Source organism: Neophocaena asiaeorientalis, unplaced genomic scaffold (genome assembly GCF_003031525.2).
Source record: "Neophocaena asiaeorientalis asiaeorientalis breed wild unplaced genomic scaffold, Neophocaena_asiaeorientalis_V1.1 scaffold183, whole genome shotgun sequence".
NCBI classification, from domain to species: Eukaryota; Metazoa; Chordata; class Mammalia; order Artiodactyla; family Phocoenidae; genus Neophocaena; species Neophocaena asiaeorientalis.
Window position 1 is genome coordinate 3,308,530 of NW_020175199.1, and position 17,734 is coordinate 3,326,263.

The following is a 17,734-nucleotide window of genomic DNA, read 5'->3' on the forward strand; positions in this document are numbered from 1 at the left end:
CCCCTGTATTAGCAGGCAGACTCTCAACCACTGCGTCACCAGGGAAGCCCCGGATTTTTCTTTTCTTTTCTTTCTTCTGGCCGTACCATGTGACATGCGGGATCTTAGTTCCCCGACCAGGGATCAAACCCGTGCCCCCTGCAGTGGAAGCGCGGAGTCTTAACCACTGGACGCCGGGGAAGTCCCAGTAGTTTGGATTTTAAGTGCACTTGTGGAAAACAGATTGACCTTCAGACATTTTCTCCATGTTACCCATGACTTCCCCTTCCATTCTTTAAAGAGTTGGAAATGATTCTTTTTGTTTATATTATTATTGGGGGGAATATTTTTCCATATGTACCAGGCAGTATAAATGGCTTCCCTTCACTTTCTGGGTATTTTCAGTGTTGATTATAGCCGGGCGGGTCAAATTAAAGCACCAGGTGTCGTACCGTCTGAATATTAGATGAGTCATTATTTACGCATTGATCCAGGAACCACAAATCTGTACCCCACCTCCTCAGTTCTACAGATTGACATTTCTGTATATTTAGGTAACAGTTGAAGAGATAGATGCAATATATGCAAAAGTGCTGCAGACCACTTCCTTCAAGATAATGTCCAAACCCTTGACCCTTTCTAGGCTGACGCTCCAGCTCTTCTGAGAAAAAGCAATTGAAATTGCCTCTCCTGTGTACCCAGATGGAGGATGCAGAAGTCCGGCTAGCTTTTCCCTCCACTGCCAACAAAAACAGGGTGGAACAGCTGGGAAGGGAGGCCAGGAGCCCCAGAGAGAGGGAAGCAGCGGAACAGCGCAGTGACAGAAGCGCCTCCTTGGCTGCCTGCAGCCCCTCGCAGCCAAGACCTCCCCAGCCAACCCCGGTTCCTCCTCCTCTCCCGCTCGCCAGGGACCCCTCAAGGAGGGAGGCCCAGTTAGTGACTTTAATCGGATCAGAGAGTTGAAAGAGCTTGTGCTGAAGTTAAAACAATATCCACTCCATTTTCCCGGCTTGTCTCACTTCTCCTTTCCTGCAGCTCTGGATCAAAAGCAGCGGTGATGAGCTCGTTCTCCAGGGCTTCTTGGAGAGTTCTGAGGATCCCAGCCACTTCCCTCTGCCCCACAGTTTCCCAACCTCAACCCGAGGGCAGGTCCGCCCTCCCTCCCTTCCTCCCTTCCTCCCTCTCTCTCTTTTTTTTTTTCCCCTCCTTCCACCTGACAGGGACCATAAATAACCCAGGCTCCCAGCTGAGAACAAAGTTAAAGTTTGCCTGGAGCTCTCTGCCACTCCCTGCCTGGGCCGCTTCTTTGTTTTCTTCTCCTGTTTTTCCTCTCTACCTGGGTTGGCCGTTTCTTCCTTCAGGTTGGAGAAGAGTCGCCTCCTAATTAAATGCAGTGGCTCACTCGCCGGCCCTCCCTAGATTTCAGGCTGCCTCGGCTACCCGGTTAGGCACCGGGCATCGGTATCAAATTACCGAAAGTCTACACTGGAGCAGTCCTCATATTTACATACAAATAACTCAGGGGCTTGCATTTATGTCACCATTCGATCCTGCTAGAGGCTTGCCAGAGGAGTTTTTAATCCAATCAGAAGGAGTTTTAAAAGGATGTCTGCGGAGTGATCAAAAAGGATCTTGATCTCAATGAAATGTAGCCAGATTTGGGGTTTGGTTTTGTTTTTTTTTTCATCTAAAAGATTGAAAATCTTTGAACACTGATGGGCAGGAAAAGATGTGTAATTCTTCAGTTGCTGGCGAGGAGGCGAAGATGCTGAGAGGAACTTGGAGGAAGTGGTGAAGACAGTGGATCCAACCCAGGGATTGGTTTGGGCTGATTTGGAGGTAGAGTCTAAATCACTGCTTCAGGGATTCCTGGAAACATCAGGAAAACATTTGATCAGCCCAGCCCGGTGGAAATGGCTTTGCCACAGAGTAAGATCTTTCTTTAAGTCGTACTTGGTGTGTGCTGTTTTTGTTTCCTATGTAGTGAGTGTGCAAATAGCCCAGCTGTAAATAGTTACTGAAAATAATCTCTCGGTACCGGGTAGCCGGGTAGCTATGGAAAGTTGATCTGTTTGGTTTTTACACTTGCGAAAACAGTAGTTGCTATTGGATTTTTAGACTTGATTGGTAGCTTAAAAGCTGAGCTCTTGTGGTTTCCCGAGTTTAAATGAATGGAAATTATAAACAGTGCTGAATGAAGGACTGGAAAATAGAGCTGGAGTGGGTGAAATCGCTTACCTTTGAGAAAACATAACATGTACTCCTCTGAAATCCGGCTCGGCCAGCCAAGCTTGTATCCAGTAGAACAAGAGTCAGAAAAAGGAGATAGGGTTTGCCTGTTTGTGAAAGGAACTTTTCCACAGCCCGTGCTGCATTTTGAGAAGGATGGGAAATATCCCAGAGGGCAAAAGCCATCTGGAAAACCTGCCCTGTCACCCCTGGAATGTGGTTTATTCCTGTGTGAGGTCATGTTGTACGTGTGTAGCTAGTAAAAGTACTTTATGGAATTAACTCTTTGCATAGATGGTTCAAGAGCAATTTATATCATCCTTCTTTACAACTACTGAAGCCCCCATTTGATCTCTATTGAAGGTATAGCTGCTTTCCAAGCAAGGTTCAAGCACTGGGGCAGCTGGACTGAGTTGTTAATTTGATAGATTTCGAAACAGTTCAAAATGGATGTGTTTCAAGGTTCCCCAGTTGAGCAGTTGTAGTTCCAGATTAAATAACTTGCTAGTTTTTTACATAAACTCCAAATTGAAATCCTGGGTGTGAGAAGAACATTTAAAATAAAGTCGGTTCCCTTCCCACATACAATTTGCAGAACAGTAATGAAGAGATGCCTCTTATTTTGCAATCCAGGTCCATTCAAACAAGCTGCCCTCATCATGGTTGGGCCAGGAAAACTCTAGCTGACAGAAGAGATCAACCTTTCTAGTCAGCTGGGGCTTGAGACAGGGAGGAAGGAGATACAGAAACGGTTTAAAATTGGTACCTAATGCCAGGAGCTCTTTCTGCTGCTTAAATTCACTATTTTTTTTTTAACATCTTTATTGGAGTATAATCGCTTTACAATGGTGTGTTAGTTTCTGCTTTATAACAAAGTGAATCAGCTATTCATATACATATATCCCTATATCACCTCCCTCTTGCGTCTCCCTCCCACCCTCCGTATCCCACCCCTCTAGGTGGTCACAATAAATTCACTATTGAAATGATGAACTAACCTCTACCTATACTTTTTCCTTCTAATGGCAGTTTCAAATATTATCCGGGGGGGATGAGGGGAAATGAACATGAGAAAAATGGGTGATTGGCCAATGACCGGAGGAACAGTTTTCTCCCCAACAGACACATTTTCAAAAGGGAAGCTTCTGATTTGGGCTTGCTTTGTGCATCCGCAGGTGAAGATGCAATGACAGGCGACACGGACAAGTATCTTGGGCCGCAAGACCTTAAGGAATTGGGCGATGATTCTCTGCCCGCAGAGGGCTACATGGGCTTTAGTCTGGGGGCCCGCTCTGCCAGGTATTTTATCGTTGCTCTTTTCTCACAGTTAATTTAAAACGACCATGATGTGTCATAAACCGAAATCGTTTTCATTTTTCACATTATCCCCAAGTTTGCTCTTTGGATAAGGCTGTGAATCTGGTGAAATGTACACATGCTCTGCTGTCTTCTTTTGTGGTTTTCAGTCCTTAATTTTATGCAATTGAATGTGGTAATCGTCTGCTCTTTTTTTTCCCCACGTGGCAGTCGTGCTTCAAGCATAATAGCAACAGAGCTCACTGGCAAAACGGAGAGAACCAATCTAGGTCACATGTTTTAAAATTAAGTTTTGTTCCATAGTGAAAGAAAGATCCTCTTTTCCAATAAGTAAGAAATACTGTGTTGACTGTTCACTGTTCTCTCTTCGTGACTGAAAGAACAATTTATGATTGAGACTTAAAAAAGAGCATTCTTGGGAAAAAATTACGTATTGTTTATTGGAATTGTCTGTCAACTATCTCTTTGAAAAGTATGCCATTACTTTGTTTAGAAGGGACATGTTAAGAGTGAAACAGTGACTTAACCAAAAGTTACAGGTAGAATGGTAGCAAATTCAGCTCTGAAAACTGAAGCTACAGCTTTTGTATGTGGAAAGCTTTGGCTCCAGCCTGACACTGGTTGAAAGAAACAGAACCTTGTCCAGAATTTGGAGACTTCTTTTCCCTGGTTGGGTTAACAGCATGTTTGCTGACAGTCAAGTTAGTTTAAGCTAATAATTAAACCTTCTAAGCGAGCGCCCCGGGGACATTTTCCTATAGTTTAAGGATCTGTTGTTAAAAGTTTCATTGTCTAATAGTAAACGGCATTTCCCTCAAAGTAAACCTGGGAGTTTATTCTCAGTGTCCGTTGATGTGGCCAGTTTAGACACTGAATTGATTTTTCTTTGAGTTAATCTTTTTTTGTTTAATAGAATTTGGAGCCTCATGTAACTTATTAGAATTTTGGCTTTATATATATATTTATAAAAGGCCTTAAAATCTTATTGTAGCAGGTGTCATTAATAAGAAGGGGAAAATAAGTTTTTAAAAACATGTCTTATTTCAGGTAATCACAGATAATAAGTTACAACTGAAAATATTTCAGAATCTTAAGGGACCTCAAGGGAAAAGTCTATTTAGAGATTTAAGAGCTTTTGTAATCCAATAACTAGCTGATTCTCTTCCTCAGGTAATATATAAAAGCTACATTTCATGACTCAATCATTTGTATATAGGGAATTGTAGCAGCTGACCTCCAGTGAGAGTTGAAACCAGTATATTGTCTCTTATAAATTTTCCACAAGACATGTCTGAGGCTTCCGTACTTCTAGTTTGGATTGCACCATTCTTATTTGTTGCTATTATATGTAACTCATTTTTTTACATTGGCAACTGATGTTATGCTCAGAGGCAAATTATCTATAAAGCCGATATGTTTCTTAAAGTACTGTTAAACTGTTACCAAGTATAATATTCTGAGTGTAACATTTAAAAAGGGATACATTAAATGTGTAACTCATTCGACCATAACATTTTTTTTTCTTTTTTCCCTGTCTGATTTTTTTGCTTTCTACTTCTTCTGTTTTTTCTAAAAATACTTAAAAATAGTCCCAAGATCAGGTAAGAAAATACGGCACCTTGACAGTGTTTCTCTGCTCTTCCTTGACTCATTTTCTCATCTTTATTTTCTCCAGCATCGTGCTGTGCTATGCTGTGCTACCATGTGCTTTTTCTTTTCTATCTCTCTGCTCAGCTTTAGAAAATCGGTTTTGTGATTTGAGAGAATAAGCAAGTAACTAAATGTATGACAAGTAACGTTTACTTACGCAAAGTTGACTGAATACGTGAGGAATTTATTTCTCTTAACGCAGCTGTATAGTGCATGAAGTAACTGGAGAAATTGCACTGGGTTTAAAGGAAAAGTCTTGATTGGAAGGGCTGTTTGTTTGCTGGGTTCTGTTCTGAGCTGTGCTAGGTACTTCAGTATAACTTCAGAAACCTGAAGCATGTGTTTTTCTAACATTTCCCCTGTTTAACACTTAGGGTATACTGATGGCTGCAAATAATACCGTTGACCTCAGTGAAAAACAACCTAATGCCTTCCGGACCCCCATGCAAATAATCTCTCAAGGATTCAGAGTGCAGCTTGATGCCGTTAATCGGCTCCATCTGCCTAATGTAAATTAGTAAGGAGTAGGAATTATGTCAAGTGACATTATGTAAAATGAGGACATCTTTAGACTTTTCCATTGGTAGCTCCCAATTCTAGACTCTGTTCTTTCGTTGGCACTCCTACGTAAGTTAAAAGAAAGAAAGGATGTTTTTAAAAAAAATAAAAAGCACATCTTAGATATGTTTAAAAACTAAAGTTAAAATGAATGTGTCATCATTAAAAAAAAACCTGTGTTTGTTCACATATACAATAAAAAAACTGTTCTCACGTACCACCAATATTACCATGTGCCATGGGAACCAAAATTTGAAGAAATGAATGCAGAATGTGGAACTTCCTGTGCCTCTCAAATCACATCACGGGGGCAAAATGGAGTCTTGCTATAAGTACGTGGAAGTTGCACTGTCTAATGGTCTAGCTGCCAGGCACATAGGATTATTTAAATTAAAATGAATTAAAATTAAATAAAATTAAATGCAGCTCTTCTGCCACACTAGCCGCACTTCAGGTGCTCAGTGTATTGGACAGAGCAGATTGAGTACGTGTCCATCATTCTGTTGGAAAAGAAAGTTCTGTTGGATGGTGTTGAGTTAGAAAGTAGAAAGAGAATTCCTGCTTTTAGGAAGCTTATACTGCATCTGAGAGAAGGGATGGGGCTAGAAACAGGAGGAACAAAAGTTTGCAACAAAAATAGGAAAAAAAAAAAAGAGTGATGGGTCATATATGATTGGGCACTGGAGGCCCAACGGTGCAAGAGCTCAGAGTCACGTGGCTTACTGAGTAAGCTCTATGCAGGGATAATGCTTTTTTTTTTGCTTCTATATCCATTTTCTGATATCGTGTCCCTCTCATAATAGTCACTTAGTAAGTATTTGCTGAATACATCAAATAATGACTCTGTAGAATGATGGTTATTTTGGAGAAAGTAAGGCTCTCATCCTAGAAGCATGTACCTAGCCATTTGTGTAGACACTTAGAATTATGTCTGTCATTTGGGGGCCTCTGTATCTTGATATAAAAATCCCCACTTTTGGATACTCTTTGGTGTCTCTAAAATATATCCATATATGCCTTTAATGTAGGCAGTGGGGGAAGAAATCATTTTGTGCAAGCACAGAATCATTCCTTAGTTACCTCTCCTTTGCTCTTTCCCCTGTCAAGCACAGACAAAGGCATGGCCAGGCCAAAGTCTGCCAGATTCGGCTGGTGAAGATTCGAGCAGCCACGTTTAAATTCAGACAGTTGATTACTTCCTAGGCGAGGCTAACTTCCTGTGGCCCTTGTCTTCCACACCAGAAAGGATGACACCAAAACCAAAGGGGCTGTATGTCTACCACGCTAGCTGTGGGCTGCCCCATTGCTAAGGAGCCAATTCCAGACCGCTCTCTTCCAAGGAGGGCATGGCAGGAAGCCTCAGACCTCTTTCAAAATGGGAGGCAGTGAAAAGCTACCTCACGACAGCCTACCTGGTAGGGAGGTGAGTGGAAGATGGCCTCGGAGCAGCTCACCAGCCTCCATCCTCTTTGTTCCTGAAGGATCACAGGGGTTCTGCCAAGGCTCAGATGAGCTGCCATTCCAGCCTGCCTGTGTGCCCTTTGTGGATATATGCAGGGTTACCAGCATCCCTGACTCTATTGGTCTCTTTTTTTTTAATTGAGATATAATTGACAGATAACATTATGTTAGTTTCAGGTATATAACATAATGATTCAATATATATATATATATATTGCAAAACTGTTATCACAGTAAGTCTAGTTAACATTCATCACCATTCATAATTACACTTTTTTTTTTTATTATGATGAGAACTTTTAAGATTTACTCTCGGGAATTCCCTGGCGGTACCATGGTTGAGACTCTGCGCTTCCACTGCAGGGGCCACGGGTTCGATCCCTGGTCGGGGAACTAAGATCCCACATGCTGCATGGCACGGCCAAAAAAGAAAAATCTCTCTTAGCAACTTTCAAACATACAAAACAGTATTATAAATGATGGTCAGCATGCTGTACATTAAATCCTCAGGACTTATAACTGGAAGTCATATAAAATAAAATGTGATTTGAGAAACTGAAAATAAGCAAGTAACTAAATGTGAAGTATTCACATTTTATAACTGGAAGTTTATACGTTTTGACCACCTTCACCCATTTTGCCCATCCCCCCAGCCCTCTTGGTATTTAGTTTAGAGGTCAAGGTGGTGAGGGGCACTTCAGGACGTCAGGAGTCATGCATTCCGGGAAATTCAAAGGCTGTGTAGAGGATTTGAGAGAGGCTAGAAAGGAGAAGAGAAGAAGCAAAGAAAAAAAGCATACAGTAAGGAAAGACAAGATAACCATACATGGAATTTGAATTTTTCCAGGCCAGAGAGATGGCAATGAAGATAATGTAAGGTGTATTCATAACCCTCCTTCCCTCTTCATGTTTTCCATGACAAGCCACTATAAACCAGAGCTCTCGATAGGTTAAATCCACATCTAGTTCCCAAAGCCTTATTAACAGATACATTTATAGCACCATAATTCCATTCAGTAGTGCAAGATAGACAGATATGGACCAGAAAGGGAGGAGACTCTAAAAGAAGGTCTTAACCAAGAAAAATCTCTCTAGTTATCAAATTATCTGCAGTCATCTGGAGTCATGTTGGTTTGACTGTCATAGTGAAATATCCAAGTTTTCACACATTTCACCTTCTCAAAGATTGGACACCAACTCGCCTAATTTTAAACAAAACCTGATCGTGAGGTTGTCTAAGCTTAAGAAATTTCCTAAAGTCTAAGGGATTTTATTTTTGATGATGTCTTTTCAAGAACGACTTTGGTTGATGTTTTTGGCCATCTTGCCTGTTCTTAAAGTTGCATGCATTAACGTTCTTTTATCCATCTCATCGTCATCTCCCACTCTTGAATGGTTAACTGTAACTACAACAGCCTCCGCTCCTTCAGTTCGGATAGGTCTTACACCTTGAACAGAAGCTCCTTCGCGCGGGACAGCATGACGATTGAAGAACTCCTGGTGCCGTCCAAAGAGCAGGTATGCGTTCTTTGTCAAATCTTCTTCCGTCGTTAAACTTTCATTTGTATGATGGAATCACGTTCTCTGTCGCATGACAAAAACTCTGTTTCTGCATGTTTGGTTTTGCATTTGTAAGTCTTCCTGTACTGCCAGTTAAAGAAAAAATCCATTGTACCATAAATCGAAATATCCCTCTCTTCTGCATATCAATCTCATCCCACAAAGAGGAACTTAGAAAAGTTCTAGGAAAGGCATGGATACCTTTCTCATTTCTTGGCCAGATCTTGCAGTTTTTAAAAGAGACAGTTAAGGGAATTCCCTGAGGGTCCAGTGGTTAGGACTCCGCGCTCTCACTGCTGAGGGCCCAGGTTCAACCCCTGGCCAGGGAACTAAGATCCCACAAGCCTTGCAGCGAGGCCAAAAATAAATAAATAAAATAAATAAGTAAATGAAAGAGAGGTAATAATAATTGGTAGCTGACATTATCCACATGAAGGTTAGGTTTCGCTCAGCAGACTATGTATGCATTTGGAATTTGCTGAAATTGTTTTTAGCAAGTTAAAGATTAGATTGGTCATGTTTTTGGTCCCTTCGCTTCAAAGCTGCCTGGGATGGGCCTTCTCAAGGCGTGCCAGCATTTTGCTTTCTACTAGAACCTCTGCTAGGTTCATTTGGTGTTTATGCAGTTTCTTCTTTCCGTTAGCTGTGGTTGAATAGATACTGGTTTATTACAGGAAGACTCAGTAACAGAGTCCTGCTGCGTAGGGGCTCAGGATGGGTCTTTATTCTAGATTCACACAATACCTGCTGTTAACTGTGCACAGTCAGGAGCTGGTGATGGATGCAACTGGACCATAAAACTAATTTTGAAGGTGGCCTGTAATATTTAAACAATGTAAATGGTGAAATGATGCTGGACTTATTGATTCACTACATAATGAAGGTAAATTGGGGCAGATGAATAAGTGATGAATACTTATCATCACCAAGTTAGAGGTCAAGCCGCGGGTCGTCACACCTTGAGGGTTCCCATCTGTCTGGAGATGCCGACTTCCAGACACACAGATGTACGTTGTACTTCATAGGGACCTACGATACGTATGTTAATGCTTTATACTCTCTGGAACATTCTCAGCAAGCAGGTCTTACAGAGCTGACTGCAGTGACTCTTCAGTGTTTGGTCAAAAAAACACCCTCTGTAGAATGATTATAGGTACATGCCATGGTTTAAATGGGTGTTAGCACCAGAGAAAGCACTTATCTCAAATGATGAAGCTAAGTTCTTGGGTGTAAAGTGTTGCCCGGGGATTGGTTGAGATTTTCTGAAGAACGCTCTGCTTAGTTGGCTGTGGTCATTATCCTAGTTGGGTAATCCTGATCTCCTTATGTTCCCAACTGAAAGGAAATGTTAGTGGATATATTGCTAACACTTAAAAGTGTAGAAATACGTGAAATTCTCTGTGCTCTAAGGGAACCCCACAAAACTTACAAACTTGCAAGTGAAAGGAGATTCCTTGAACATTTTGCTATTATTGTAATGGAGTAGCAATTGTCAGTTGACCCTAATTGTGGTTTATATTTCTGAATATAAGGGCCTGAAATGGAGGCCGCCACCACCATTATCACCGTGACCTCACCTCCACTGCCACCATCACCTGCACCGCCATCTCCACCACGTTTACCACCATAGTTACACAGCCTCTCAATTTCTGCACATCAACCTTAAAGTAAAATATAAATGCTTGCGATGCTACAAGGTTACAAACAGGCTTCTGAGTGTTCTCACACCATGACCCGTCAGCTACTGCCGAGACCTACTTACTCAGGTAGAATGGCGGGGCAACATTTACTCAGAATGAAGGATTCGTGAAAAGAAATGAAGGCTAGAGAGAACGTTTGAGGTAAAGCTGATGTTCTTTTGTATAGTTTGTTCCTGCTCCGATTTCAAAAATGCCTCTGTGGACATCACAAACCCTCTGTAGGCCAGTCAGAAGAAAGGAGAGCTTAGGACACCTTGAAAGCTTTACAGATAAATCTTAAGTTGATAACTGCAGAAGCAGGAAGCTGCTTTCTGTAATGGCCACAGAGAATCCGTGGTCTGACAGGCATTTCTCATGGAACGAGCACGTTTAATGAGCACATCACATGACTCCATGATAAATTCACTGGAGACTTGGAAAAAAAGATATGAATATCATAAAGACATTTTAGGGACAGTTGGGGGCATTTGAAAATGTACAAGCTATACTGTTAGGAAATTATTGTTCATTTTCCGAACAGTGATAATAGTATTGAAGGTATACAGGGAATATCTCTCTTCCAGGGGTATGCATGCTGAATTTTTCAGGAATGAAGTAATCTTTGTCAGCTATTTATTTTCAGATGGTTCAGCCAAAAGTGTATGCATGGAGTGAGAGACAAAAATCAAATATGGCCAAATGTTAATTGTTGAATCTAGGCTGAGTGTATATGAATATTCCATATACAGCTTTTTCAACTTTTTAATTTTGTATTAAATTAAATTAAATTAAAATTAAAACTTGGAGGAAAGGGGAAAACAAATTGTGAAAGAGGTGTATTAACTTATTTCATCCCATATCTCATTTATCATAGAAGAGAGAGAAAAGGCTAATTCCTCAAAAGAGAGGCTTTAAGAGGGAAGAGTCTAGTTACACTGGGCATGACTCATGAGAAGCATTTACTTCAGAAGTGCATTTAAACACTTTATGTTAGAATTAAGTGACAAAAAATTATTAGTTGATGTCTATCATGTCTCAAAATCTGCATGGACAAATTTCAAAATGGAGTTTGTCCACAGTATTGATTTTGTCTGAAAGCATGCAAGAAATCTGAAATATTTAGAATTCCTAAATTTAGCAATGATATATGACTTACTGTCCGATTTAAAACTGCCTTGTCATTGCCCAGTTAAAGTTGCTTTGACAAGAAAAGGTGAAAAATGAATAAAAATTAACTTAGCGTGAGTTTTGTTTTTTTTTTAACAAGTGTAGCGTTCACCCGTACAAAGCATAGTTGCCTCTTTATTATTCTGCCGCTGATTAATCCGTTTGCACATTAACCACAGTTAAAGTACAGTTGAGGTCCAGGGTGGTTAGGCCTGCCACCCCCATGTTCCTAAGAACCTGTGCTGGTTTGAAGGCCGGTGTGGAGGCCAGAGGTGTGGAGGCCAGAGCTGGGGAGTGAGGCTGAGAGAAGGAAGCCCATCCCCGTTCCTTGCTGGGCCTTAGTCATGATTAGTTTGTAAACTACTTAATTCCCCCATGGATATTAAGAGTTGACATGTTTGTACTGTGATATTGGATTATCCATGAACTCTGTTTCCCTTTACCTTCCCTTTACCTTGTAATCAAGAATCGCCTGTAAATATGCTTCTGAAAATGTGTATGTAGATAAATCATGTCTTGCATTTGTCAGAACGTTTTATTATTTAAGACAGTAACACTCAGCCCCAATTGCTCCCAAGAATCACCCGGAGAACCTTTAAGGTCATGATTGTTCAGTTCCTCATACCGGGGCCCTGGGGGCCTTGTCATGCAATTTTTAAATGCACCCAGAGTTGAAAGCCCCTGATTCCTAGTCAGAGTTCTTAGTTGAGGGCACACATTGGAATCACCAAGTGGCTCTTTGGAGATTAAGATGTGCACCGAATTGGAGTCTCCCTGGCTGGGTTCTTGGGCACATGTGTTTTTCAGAATTCCACAGATGATACTGGGAGGCACCTTTAGTTAGGAACCACTGCCTGAAAGCAACTGTGGCTGGGTTCTTTTTGTATATTGGTCAGTCTAACGTATTTGTTTTATAAGCTGAGATTTGTGTGTGTCAGGATGTCTTAGAGTAACATCTGTTGCTCTAAGAAACATTCCTTTCCCAATAGGAGGTAATAAAGAACAGGGTTTACTCTCAGCTGAAGCCTGGTTGTCGAGGATGAGTATAATAGACAGGTTCTTTCATTTCTTCTGACATAACTATTGAAAGCAACTGTCTGGTATGGCTCTTGTAATTGCCGTGTTGTGATCCAGGTCAGCCAGTCCCCGTGACATAAATGGAGTACTGTTCATTAGATGCCATGGCATCGGGAAATAAGGTGGTGATGCTTGTGGTGATGGTGCTGAAAACAGCTCCTACTATGTGCCAGGCACTATTCTAAGTGTTTTGGAATTAGTACTGAATAGTTTAGAATGAACTCATTTACGTTGCACAAAAACCCCTATGAGATCATTTCTCTGCTCCATTAAAAAGATGAAGAAACTGAGGTACAGACAGCTGAAGTAACTCACCCCAGGGGACACAGCTGGTAAGTGGCAGATAATCAGTGGCCATATGGCTCTAGGTTGCCTCCTTTTTGCCTCCTTTTTTAAAAGAATTTTATTGAAGTATAGTTGCTTTACAACGCTGTGTTAATGTCTTCTGTACAGCAGCGTGACTCAGTTATACATGTATATTTTCACACCACTCCACTCTCTATGTGCATGATTCAGTGTGAGAAGGGAGCCAGCGGAGAACTTCACACTCTGCCCTCCAGGATCTCAGGCTTGTTAGTATTCTTACCATGGGGCGGTGCCATCCTCTGTATCCCTTTTTTTAGCATGAAAGATTATATTTAGACACATGTTCTTCATTATGCTTGTTTCTAAGTTCTCATTGAACGTGCTTTAAAAGGAACTGACAACAGTTACAGCTTATATTCAGCAGCAAGTTATGAAAATTATGGAGAAAATTATTATACTAAAAATGATGGCACAGAAGCCATCTTTAAAGGAGTGGAAATAGTTGGCCTTTACATAGATATGAAGTAGAAGGTGTACTAGGGCTCTAAAGATACTGTGCAGGCTACCCAGTTAATTACACTTCCCTTGAGTGACCCCACAAGTCATTGGGATGTGTACTGTGGGCAGAAACATTTAATTCAGTATCATTTCTGGCAGTTACTCAAAGATGGGAGACGAGCGGAAATCGCTTAGGGACATGGGTTTTCACCTGCAGACACCCATCCCACCTTCTTTAGGTGGCAGTGACAGGATCTGATGCTCAAACCCCTACACCCACTCTCTTCTCAGTCAGTGTAGTTTAGAAGGGGCCTCAAACCTGGCCATTCAGAGGATTCCTTGTCCTGGGTTATAGTGATTACATTGAGGTGAGATATAAAATCTCAGCCAGCCTAATGAGATTTTGTCTAGCCTTCGGGGTTGCTAAGCTGTAAAGGTGATGTAAACCCAAAGCTCCTGGGGATGGAGCATGAAGACGAAGCATTCCTACCATCTTTTGAGCCGCGGCTGGATGCAGCCATGCCTGAAGTTGCACCCCCCAGACTTTCCCACTATATAAGCCAGTACATTAATCTCAACCTGCCCCCACCCCTGGGGTGTCCTAAGCCAGTTTAATTTGGGCTTCTGTCCTCACCAATGTGCTTGTTCTTGGTGGTGGTCAAACCTGGCCTGAACAGCCACCTATCAAGGGCAATGTAGAAAGTCTTCTAGAATCTCAAAGTACAGTTCAACCTTGAGATTCTGTTAGTTTATGCTTTCTCTCTAGGAATAAATCTAATTTTACCTAAGTACAAAGAAAATGAGGGAACTCCCTGGCAGTCCAGTGGTTAGAACTCCATGCTTCCACTGCTGGGCTCCCGGGTTTGATCCCTGGTCAGGGAACTAAGATCCCACAAGCTGTGTGGCACAGCTCAAAAAAAAAAAAAAAAAAAAAAAAAAAAAAGAATAAAGAAAAATAATATATTTTTAAAAAATGAGCTGTGATATAATAGCTAGCAACCTGGGTGTTTCCCAGCAAAAATATCTAGAAAGGCATTCTTTACCAGTTGATCACTAAGGAATGAGGATCTTCCATTGCCTTTCAGTTCTGTTGACATACATGCCATGTGTCTACAAAAAGAGAGAAAACGGGGCAGCTGTGGGGCCCTGTCCCTCTCTCGTTAGGTTGCTTTCATCTTTCAGACTTCCCTTTTCAGAACAGATTCGCCCACGTGGTTTGTGCCTAAGGGGACTAGTCGCGCGGCTTCCAATGGTGACCAGTTTGGAAGATGTAACTAAACTAGTGTGTAAACAGTTGCACTGGCTGTTGGGTAATAGTGGAGATCATTCTGGAGCCAGTAGTGGAGGCCTCTTGATAGCGTCCCTGTACCTCAAGCAGCTGTTACCCCTAACTGTTACCACCCCCTAACGCTTCGCATTTATCTCCCAGTCTAGGATTCCAGATCCTTTGGGTTGGACTTGGTCTTTTGGCAGGCTAAGGATGATCTCATGTATATTTAGTTACATATTGTGCTGTGTACTAATACTTGGTATATTAGCAAGGAATGTGCAAATTGGAGAGTTCTTTGGGAGAAATTCATGTTTATTTTTTCAAGACCCGCCCTTTCCCATGACCTCAGTAATAGAAAAGGAGAGGAATGAACAACCCACAGGCTGGTTATGCTAATAATCCTTCCTCCTGTCCCTGCCAACCCCGTTCCACCCCTGCCCGCCCCCTTCCCCCTCCATCGGCAGTTTTAACTTTCCTATTTCTTTCCTTGAAGCTAATTTCTAAAGGGCTTTCAGAAATGTGCATGGTGGCAGAAGGTCACCAGCCTGGGATTAAAGATTTTCTAGAGATAGTCGCTTGGAAGATAAGCACCTTTGACTAGTGATATTTAATATCCTGCTTTTTCCTCTTCAGGGTGCTTTGCCAGCAATACTTAGGTGATCCACTCAACACCTCTCACAGATTGGTCATCAAGATTACAGATTTTTTTTTTTTAAACGCAGAGAGGTTTGTGTTGTAACTTAAGGTAGTGCAGTTCGTGTGGATGTCTTGAGCCAGATGCTGATGTGTTAACGCTCTCAGCTTCTATGCTGACCTTGATTCACCTTCTCTTGTTGAAGTTAGTAGCTAAATTATCTTGAAATCAATCCGATCTGGAAATCTCCAGAACGCAGCTTCATTTTGGTTTGTATTCTGGTCTCAAATAAGTCTTGGGGGTTATAAGAGTTGATTTCAAGAAAAGAAATACTTTAGGGGAAAAAAAGACCTGCTTTAGTAAGCTCTTAATTTGTATTTTATTTTGCTACTTGAATGAGGTTTTCTTTTATGGAATTTAAGGTACACGTGATGTTTTGAAATATGTCTTCATTGTGAAATTATGTCCACGGTCAAGCTAACTAACACATCAGTCACCTCCCATAATTACCATTTTTGGGGGTGTAGTGAGAACACTTGAGATCTACTCTCTTAGCAAATTTCAAGTATATAATACATTTTTATTCATTGCAGTCACCGTGCCGTGCATCAGGTTTCCAGAATTTCTTCATCTTATAACTGAAAGTTTGTCCCCTTTGATCCATATCTCCTCTTTTCCTCTACCCCCCAGCCTATGGTAACCACCATTCTATTCTCTGTTACTATGAATTAGACTTTTTTTTCTTTTAAGATGGGATCCATTTCTTAAAAGAATATTTCCAGATAGTTGTGGTGGATGTCCAGACAGACCTACTGTCTATTTCAGCAGCAGTTTGCCATTTCACTCAGTATCTGCCATAGATCATGATAATTATAATACTCAGGGCAGCACCTGCCCTACATTTTCTTAAACGGATCATCTCACTCTGTGCTTTCAGCCACCTTACGGACTAGGTATTATCAGTACCACTTCACAGACAAAAGAGCCTGGGGCTGAGTGTTTTCCTTGTCCATTGTCACATTAGGTGACATTTGGTGGTACAGCTGAGAATAAAACTTAGGTCTGATGGCTGCTTGAACCCATTCTGCTGCTGCCCTAGGCTGCAGTGCCACTCTCATAAGCAAAGTATGGCAGCCTGAGGGAAGCATATTCAGCTGGATGCGTCAGCGTTTAGACAAGTATTTTGTCACGGCCAAAAGACCACTGTTATTTGTTAATCCAGCAGGCTACTCCCTATACTCTGATCAAACATACACCATCCTAAAAAGCTATATACGGGGCCACAGTGTTATATAAATTTAAGAAATAAATTCAATTATAAAACATCTGGGAGCATCAAGATTATTATTACTATCTGTGATTCTGTTTGCAGAGCGATTTAGAATTTTCATATCACTTTCATATTACTTGGGTCATTCCATTCTCATGGTGAGTTGGGGCAGTTAACATTATCCACCCATTACTCACATGCAGAAATGAGGTTTTTTTCAGTGAGGTTTTTTGACCTTGCAGTCACTGGGCTGTGAAGTGATGCAGCCCACCTCAAACCCAATCATCTGTTCTCTGTCTAGGGGATCTGACACCCACATGGGTCCCCCTGCCCTGGCCCTGTCCGATGTATGGCCACAGGCTCAAGTTATCCTTGACAAGGATAACTACTAAAGCCACCGAGTGCCGGGTATTGACTTTGAGAAGCCTCTGCTCTCCTGGGCTCCCAGTCTGGTTACATCATCCAGCTGTTTCCCAACTAGATCGTGTTTACAGTTTTTCAGATTAGATGCACTTCATTCTCCGTGGGACCTGTTGCTGTGAGTTTTACCTGGGGCCGGTAACATTAGCAATATCAAGACCACCAGTTCATCCGCAGGACCACCTTCTGCCAGGGCTAGCCAAGCAGACAGACAAGGACCTTAACCGGTGTCATCCAGCACTGGAGGTTGACAGTCAGCAGCCTGGAGAATTAGCTGATACTGGAATGAACTGGATTTCTTTTTCTTTTCCTTGCAAGTACTTTCTTGCCTTCTACCTCTTTTCTTCTGTGCCTGGACATTTATTTCCAGTCCTGGGCATTTGGGTGTGTCCTCATTGGTGAGGCCAGTGTGTACTTGCTCTCCTCTTTTCTCTGAGGAACAGGGCTAGTGAGAAACTATTTTGGGAAAGTATGAACCTCTTGGAGACAGTGATATCATCATTAGTCAGGCGTTGGACTCTATTGAGTAATGTGCATTTTGATTTTAACAGTATCCTTGATATCACTTCCAAGATGAAAAATGATGTGCTTATTCATAATCATTTTTGACTTGGGAGTAAAAGGTCTTCTTAAGTCAGTGTGAACTTTTCCTTCACGTA

At 41.6% G+C, this 17,734-nt stretch overlaps 1 protein-coding gene across 3 annotated transcripts in view; it reads left to right on the forward strand.

Moving 5' to 3' along the window:
- The window catches only part of ANK3 (ankyrin 3), a 221,425-nt gene that overhangs the window by 114,515 nt on the left and 89,176 nt on the right, over window positions 1-17,734 (forward strand). For 2 of the 3 annotated variants that reach the window (XM_024765201.1, XM_024765200.1), the window contains 2 exons: window positions 3,384-3,507; window positions 8,610-8,712. In XM_024765201.1, coding sequence (XP_024620969.1) covers window positions 3,384-3,507; window positions 8,610-8,712 — 227 coding nt within the window. Of the gene's footprint in view, window positions 1-3,383; window positions 3,508-5,114; window positions 5,127-8,609; window positions 8,713-17,734 lie in introns of all 3 variants that reach the window. The other variant, XM_024765198.1, reaches the window with a different exon arrangement.